This window comes from Cebus imitator, unplaced genomic scaffold (assembly GCF_001604975.1).
Source record: "Cebus imitator isolate Cc_AM_T3 unplaced genomic scaffold, Cebus_imitator-1.0 Scaffold52, whole genome shotgun sequence".
NCBI classification, from domain to species: Eukaryota; Metazoa; Chordata; class Mammalia; order Primates; family Cebidae; genus Cebus; species Cebus imitator.
The window spans coordinates 966,228-974,351 of NW_016107367.1; the positions used below are offsets into that span (position 1 = coordinate 966,228).

At 49.5% G+C, this 8,124-nt stretch overlaps 1 protein-coding gene across 1 annotated transcript in view; it reads right to left on the reverse strand.

The window, feature by feature from the left end:
• The window catches only part of TECPR2 (tectonin beta-propeller repeat containing 2), a 133,385-nt gene that overhangs the window by 50,831 nt on the left and 74,430 nt on the right, over positions 1 to 8,124 (reverse strand). Inside the window, exons 10-12 of the mRNA XM_017528066.2 lie at positions 6,182 to 6,365; positions 4,167 to 4,340; positions 468 to 648 (exon numbers count right to left, since the gene is read on the reverse strand). Coding sequence (XP_017383555.1) covers positions 468 to 648; positions 4,167 to 4,340; positions 6,182 to 6,365 — 539 coding nt within the window. The remainder of the gene's footprint in view (positions 1 to 467; positions 649 to 4,166; positions 4,341 to 6,181; positions 6,366 to 8,124) is intronic.

Genomic DNA, 8,124 nt, shown 5'->3' on the forward strand with positions numbered 1-8,124 from the left:
GCCTCCTGGGTTCAGGCAATTCTCCTGCCTCAACCTCCTGAGTAGCTGGGATTACAGGCATGTGCCACCATGCCCAGCTAATGTTTTGTATTTTTAGTACAGACGGGGTTTCACCATGTTGACCAGGATGGTCTCGATCTCTTGACCTTGTGATCCACCTGCCTCGGCCTCCCAAAGTGCTGGGATTACAGGCTTGAGCCACTGCGCCTGGCCAGCAGCATTTTAAAAAATTCAGCTCTGACTCAATGTTCAGTTTGCTGGTCAGAATTAGGCAGAGTTTCTCTAAGGTCATGCTGCAGAAATCACCTCTGGTGATTCAAGATTAGCCTATAGCCATGGAAGCTGCAGGTGCTGTCTCCCAGGAAAGGCCCGCCCAGGATCGGCCTCGTGGTGCCTTGCCGAGTCAAGCAGACAAAAACGAAGGGTAAGACAAGCAAGATGCTGAAGGAGTCTCCGGCCACCAGTACCTGACAATGTCACACTTCCACTGCTCGCCTTCTGGACAGAAGCTGCTCACGCCCTCCCGGTACAGGAGGGCCCTCTGCTCCGTCAGCGCCCACACCACGTTGTCCCGGGCTGTGATCTGGGACAGTGGGTAGGGACAGTCCACCTTCATGGCTCTGGCACAGGGGCGATCCACGCTGAGAGCTGCCAGGAAGACGGGAAGAGGACCCCAAAGACACATAGTCAGAACTCTACACCTCATTTTGACTTGGTTATTGGTTTTTATTTTTCCTTTTCTGGTATTTTGCTATGTTCTTTCACAATGAGTGCTTTAAAAAAAACTTTAATTTTTTTTTCTTTTTTCTTTTTTTTTAAGATGGGGTTTCACCATGATGGCCAAGCTGGTCTTGAGCTCCTGACCTCAGGTGATCCACCCACCTCAGCCTCCCAAAGTGCTAGGATTATAGGCATGAGCCACCATGCCCGGCTTAAAAGAACTTTAATTAACTAATTAATTAAAAATACAGACAGGGCCTCTCTATGCTGCCCAGGCTGATCTCAAACTCCTGGGCTCAAGAAATCCTACTGCCTCAGCCTCCCAAAGTGCTGGGATTACAGGCAGGAGCTGCCCTGTTCAGCCACTTTTTCATTGTCAAGTTTAGTTAACATAAAGTGGTTAAATTCTGCCTAAATGTAACATCTATCTGAAAGCAGTTTCAGATACTCTTTGAAAACTGAACAATTGAGAATTCTGTGGTGTCCCAATGTAACACAAGAAGCCGTGAGAGAAGAACACAAAAGCCAGGAGCAGGAGAGCGGCCAGTTGGAGGCCAGAGGCAGAGCAGCTCTTCCAGGCAGAGGCTGCAGCACGGCTGGAGTCGGCAGGGACCTGAGGCCTGCAGCCATCCCTGCAGGGAGCTCCAGCATGGTGGCTCACCTCTGCTCTGACTGGGTGCAGGGCTCCACTAATAAAATGAAAAGCCCGAATCTCCCAGATGAAGTCTGAGGTCTGTCAAAGTCTGAGGTCTGTCTGACACAGCAAGGCAGTGTCAGGCCAAAGCTGAGGGTCCCTGACTCCCTGTCCAGGGCTCTTTCCCTTGCCTCCTTGTGGCTTGTCATAAAGCATGTCTAAATGAGCTCAAAGGCTATTCCCAGGGGAGGAGACAGACCAACTGTCGCCTAAAACCCTGTATTCCACGGCCTGAGGCCTGCAATTAGGTCTCAGTACTCAAATGTGCCCCGTGACTAATCACAAACGCACCTATGGTATTGCAGTCCTTGGGTTATACTTCCTTGCACTAAACTAGGTGGGAATCACCTGCAGGACTTGTTACATGACACATTACTGAGCAATCCCCAGAAGGACTGACCTAATCCAACAGGTCTGGGTGAGGTCGGCTCATGTGAAGCCACTGACTGTCCTGGTGATTCCTCTGGTGCTACTGGTTAAGAGGTCACTTGCTCCTCACCCCCAGGCCAGACGCACCTCCTGTCTCCCCCATGATCAAAGGTCAAATGTCCTGGCAGCTTAGATGTGCATGTGCCTTGCCAGAGATACTTTCATTTAAAGGAAGACACAGGAACTAGGCTGGAGAAACCTGGGCCAGATCATGGCCTGTGACGCCAGTATGGCTGTGCACCTGGGCTGGAGGTTCTTAAGCACCATGGAGTAAGCCAGCTGTGCAAGGGCTTCAACCTGAAGACTCATCCCCAGCTGACGGCTCATGGCAGAGATTAAAACATTTTCCTGAGGCCGGCACTGTGGCTCAAGCCTGTAATCCCAGCACTTGGGGAGGCCGAAGCAGGCAGATCACAAGGTTAGGAGATTGAGACCATCCTGGCTAACATGGTGAAACCCCATCTCTACTAAAAATGCAAAAATTAGCCGGGCGTGGTGGTGGGTGTTTATAGTCCCAGCTACTCAGGACGCTGAGGCCTGAGAATCGCTTGAACCCGGGAGGCGGAGGTTGCAGTGAGCCAAGATCACGCCACTGCACTCCAGCCTGGACGACAGAACGAGACTTGGTCTCAAAAAAAAATTTTTTTTTACCTGAGGCTGGGCGTGGTGGCTCACACCTGTAATCCCAGCGCTTTGGCAGGCTGAGGTGGGTAGATCACGAGGTCAGGAGTTTGAGACTAGCCTGGCCAATGTGGTGAAACCCCATTTCTACTAAAAATACAAAAATTAGCTGGGCACGGTGGCACACGCCTGTAGTCCCAGCTACTCGGGAGGCTGAAGCAGGAGAATCACTTGAACCACGAGGCAGCAGTTGTGGTGAGCCTAGATCACACCACTGTACTCCAGTCTGGGTGACAGAGCAAGACTCCATCCCCGCTAAAAAAAAATAAAAATAAAAACCAATAAAAACAACATTCTCCTGGAATCAGCAATGTTAAACATCTGGAAGATTGATCTTTACATAAATCTGACAATGGTTTCTTGACAGCCGAAAATATCTCCTGCCCCACAGTCCTTCCCGGATACTGATAATCATATCGCTTGTAGAAGATCCTTCTGCACTCTGCTGACAGTAAACACTGACCATCCTTACAGCTGATTTTTAATACGCAAGTCCCATGGTGCCCCTTCCAGCAGCTAAAGGCTTTCCTGAAGGCAGCTTCCTGTGACTTGCTGAACTGCTATTTTCATTTTGAGATGGAGTCTCACTCTGTCTCCTAGACTGGAGTGCAGTGGCGCCATCTCAGTTCACTGCAAGCTCTGCCTCCGGGTTCAAATGATTCTCATGCCTCAGCCTCCCAAGTAACTGGGACTACAGGCAGGCACTGCCATGCCCAGCTAATTTTTCTTTTCTCTTTTTCTTTTTTTTTTTTTTAGTAGAGATGGGGTTTCATCATGTTGGTGAGGCTGGTCTTGAACTCCGGACCTCAGGTGATCCGCTTGCCTCGGCCTCCCAAAGTGTTGGGATTACAGGAATGAGCCACCACGCCTGACCTACACTGTTTTTTAGAGCAAATTATGGCCTGGTGTGGTGGCTCACACCTGTAATCCCAGCACTTTGGGAGGCTGAGGCAGGCAGATCACTTGAGGTTAGGAGTTCAAGACCAGCCTGGCCAACATGGTGAAACTTCATCTCTACTAAAAATATAAAAAAATTAGCTGGGTGTGGTGGTGGACACCTGTAATCCCAGCCTGGAGTCAAGAGGCTGAGGCAGGAGGATTGCTTGAACCTGGGAGGCAGAGGTTGCAGTGAGCCAAGATGGTACCACTGCATTTCAGTCTGGGCAAGAGAGAGAGAGAGACTCCATCTCAAAATAAAGAAGAACAAATTATTTCTTTTTTTTCCTGACCCACAGATAAGTAAGTATAGGCTGGGCTTTGATATTGCTGATAAAAAAATGCAGCCACTTAAGCTTTAGCTTAAAGAGGGAAATGAATTTTACGTCCTCCCACTGTACTCTTTCCTCTTAAGATCTGACATTGCAGGATACATGATATGCGGTGGTTTCTGTACCTCACCAAATAATCCTATTCATTCTTGCCCTAAATTTGTCCCAGGTTGAGTTTGTGTCAATAGCAGGAAACTGCTAATACATACCAAGTGGCAAATACTCTCTTCCCAGAAGTGTCTTAATTCGAACGGATTTTTAGCCTCTTAATTACAACAATCAGTGATTGTTGTAAGCATGTTACTGGCAAATCAGGGTGCAGTGGAGGAAGTGACGGCAGAGCCAGCAGGCCCCTGAGCGCAGCCCGCAGTTACCTGTCTGCAGGTACAGGTCCCCGCTCGTCCTGATGATCCAGGCCGTGTCATCGCTCAGGGCCACAAACACCGCCTGGGGCAGGGCTTCATACCAGTGCCGCTTCCCCTTGATGCTGACTTTCCCACAAGCAAAAGCCCGGTTAGATTTCTGTTCAATCTTCCAGAGCAGGGTTCCTATGGAAATAAAAATTCTATTCACTGTCCAATTAATACTAGAATATATTTCTACACAAAAGGCTTCATGCTGGGCATTGAGGGGAGAAAGGTTTCTAAAACGCATCCTGTTCGGTCCCCCCAAGTGGGGAAAGAGGCCACCAGACCCAGGTTTGGGCCCTTGGCCACCACTCAGTGGCTGTGCGGCTTCAGGCTTCAAGTCCCTGCCCACCTCCTAGCTCCACTTTTCTCCTAGGCAATGGGGATCATTTCCCCCGACAGGGCTGCGCTACAGACTGGCAGTGGGAGCAGACCGACTGCATGGCCACAGAGCTGGGCACATGGCAGGTGCTCCTCACATGGTGGAGAAAAACTGATGACATTATTAGGTTTGATAAGTCCCCAAATAAACATCCTAAGACACAACTAGTGCTCTAGGAAAGGCTGAACAAGTCATTTAGGGATGCAAAGGGAGGGATCAGTTCTGGACGAGCTGAATGGAAAGGATTCACTGAAAGAACATGCTTGTGCTGAGTCAGCCTGTTTTCACTGTGAAGGGGACTCTGATGAAGAGACGAAGGAGGAGAGAGGAAAGGGAAGCAGGATAGCACTGCGGGTGGAGGCCGACACAGGCAAGGTGAGGGGCTACCGGCAATCACCGAGGGTCGCCTGGGCTGCACCAGGGGGCCTGTTGGGCATTTTTGCCTGTGGTACCCCCGGCACAAGGGCTTTGTCACCCACCAAGGACATGGGCCTGAGCCCTGAAGGATACCTCAGCTGAGCACGTGAATCTCATGGAGATGGAGAGTTCCCACTAGCACAGTGAAGGACCAAGGGCCTGGGAATACAAGTAACTAATGTAATCAGGAGTAGAAGCAACGTCCTAAAAGGCTAAGGAGACAAATCTGACAGTAAATGACAGCAACAAGAAATGAGTTAAAATGCACAATTGTGTAATGCCAGCTTGTGGAGTGGGTTGTTAGCCAGTCTCTATAAGAAACGTATTTTTCAAACAAGCAGTGAAAGCAAGCAAGCAAAACAACGCGGAACAAACTAATATTTTAAACAGTCACAATGACCAGGGAGATTTAAGGGAAATTCATGTCGAAACACAGGAGTGAAGTTACAGAGGACAGACAGGTCCCAAGTCATAGACTCAACTTTGGCTTCATCTGACCTTTATTCCAACATCCTGACAATAAACCGGGCTGGTTCAAGGCAAAAGCACCCCCCCCGGCGGAGGTGCTGATGTGGCCAACACAACCTTCAGAAAAAGAAGCAAATGATTCCAGGCAGATAAGGGAGGTCTTCCAGCCCAGGAGAACCTCGTTCAGGAAACACTGGTTCCCACTCACCACCAGTGACCTAACAGCAGCATGAAAGAATGAATGGATTTTCCTTTTAGAGTCAGGGAGTAGACTGTCCACCCAGAGCAGACAGCTCATTAAAACAGAATTTCTAAAGAGGAAGCCAAATAATTGGAATATATCCAACATATCCACAGGCCCACCTTCGTGGTTCGGTTGCTTTAAAGCAACACTGACAAAGAGAAACATATTATTTTTATAAATAGTATATTAATATCCCTAAAATATCACTCAAATTTCAAACTTTCTGTCTAGCTTACTAGCTTACAAAAATACCATCAGAGGTTACCACTGCATTAATAAAGAAAACAAAAACTCAAACTGAACACCCATTTACACTGTGAACTGACATCCAATGAAGCAATTCACGTTCTTTGGAGGAAAGCCCCTCAAACCTTTCAGAAGAGGCATACTTGGTGAATGCTCAGGGGAGCCCTGTGCTAAGATGTCTGCACCCAGGAATGGGGAGTGAGAGCAGGGAGCGCGGGGGCAAACCTGAGGGCGAGACTGCCACCTGCTGGACAGCATCTTCAAACTTCTGCCAGCGCAGCCCAGCGCCCGGCAAGGCACTGCAGAACAGGCCGCCTTTGTAGTCCAGGCACCAGATATACTTCTCGGAGACCACCAAGCTGAGGATGCCATAGCCAGGACCCGAGTAGCCCATCCAGCTTTCTGCAAACTAACAAGGGCAGAGCCAGTGGAGTCTGTGGCAGAGGACACAGCCACCCTTGGCTTACTGTTGTCAGTAAGAAAGGTGAGTGGGTATCATTAACACGAGACAGTAAAAGGGGCAGCAAGAAGCCAAGCCAACCCTCCCCTCAACCCCCGCTACCTTTGGACACCCCTCCACCACAAACGTTCTGAGACGTGGGCTGCTGTCTCCCTACAGAGACTCCCTGGCATCCCTGGAGGACACTTTCTCCTGTTCTAACACCTCTGTAACACTTAGAGCATCACATCGTGTTACAAAGGAGCTGCTTTTATTCTGCAGGCACACCTCACCATACGCAAAGGGCCAGGTTCTTCAATATCTGCATGCAAGTCCATGTTCTATGGCCTAATCATTACAGATGCATTGGAGATGTGGCACTAACACTGTCTTTTTTTTTTTTTTTTTGAGATGGAGTTTCACTCTTGTCGCCCAGGCTGGAGTGCAATGGTATGATCTCAGCTCACTGCAACCTCTGCCTCCTGGGTTTGAGTGATTCTCCTGCCTCAGCCTCCCAAGTAGCTGGGATTACCAGCATGCACCACTACACCCAGCTAATTTTTGTATTTTTAGTAGAAACACGGTTTCTCCATGTTGGTCAGGCTGGTCTCAAACTCCCGACCTCAGGTGATCTGCCAGGCCTTGGCCTCCCAAAGTGCTGGGATTATAGGCGTGAGCTGATGTGCCCCGCCTCTTTTTTTTTTTTCCTTTTTGCGATGGAGGCCTACTCTGTTACCCAGGCTGGATGGAGTACAGTGGCACAATCTTGGCTGGCTGTAATTCTCCTGCTTCACCTTCCCAAGTAGTTGGGATTATAGGTGTCCACCACCATGCCCAGCCAATTTTTGTTTTGTCTTTTTAGTAGAGATGGGGTTTTGCCATGTTGGCCAGGCTGGTCTCGAACTCCTGACCTGAGGTGATTCTTCCGCCCCTGCCTCCCAAAGTGCTGGGACTATAGGCATGAGCCATCATGCCCAGCATTGCCAGGGTTCTTTTAAAAATCAAAACTAAATAAAGTCTTTAACAGTTTTCAATAACTGCAAGGGAAATAAATGTATTTGTACAGATACCCACATAGAAGTGAAGTACTTCAAAGAGAATGGGGCCCAATTCTTCTCAATCTAGGCCTGCTTACCATGGCAAGGCTTACCTCCACCCCTCCTCCCAAAAAACATACACCATAAAATTTCTTGGCTTTCCAGCTACCTGGAGTGGGATGAGGAAGGGAGGAAGTTAGAGGGTCGGGGGCTCAAAGGGCCAGGGTCCCTGTCACCTAAGTAAGGGCTTTCCCGAATTTCTGGCCTAGAATTCCAATACCCACCCCAACAGGTAGTGTGCCTGGCTAACGCCCAGTCATTAGGGGGCCACGCTGCTGGGGCTTCCCACAGCCCTGCACTTGGCTTAGCACATTCACCTGAGTCCCACTCAACTGTGAGGATGTGAACATGTATCTGGCTCCCCCTCAAGACTCTGAGGCTCAGGAAAATGGAATCCACAACTAGCTGCCATTTGCACTGTGGTCCCCAGCACAAACACAGAGACTGACAGTCAAGGCCCCTCAGGAACCACCGAGTTGAAAAGCTACAGGCTGGATGACTGAATAAAAGGCCACCCTTGAGGCCGGGCGTGGTGGTTCAAGCCTGTAATCCCAGCACTGTGGGAGGCCGAGGCGGGTGGATCACGAGGTCAAGAGATCGAGACCATCCTGGTCAACATGGTGAAACCCCGT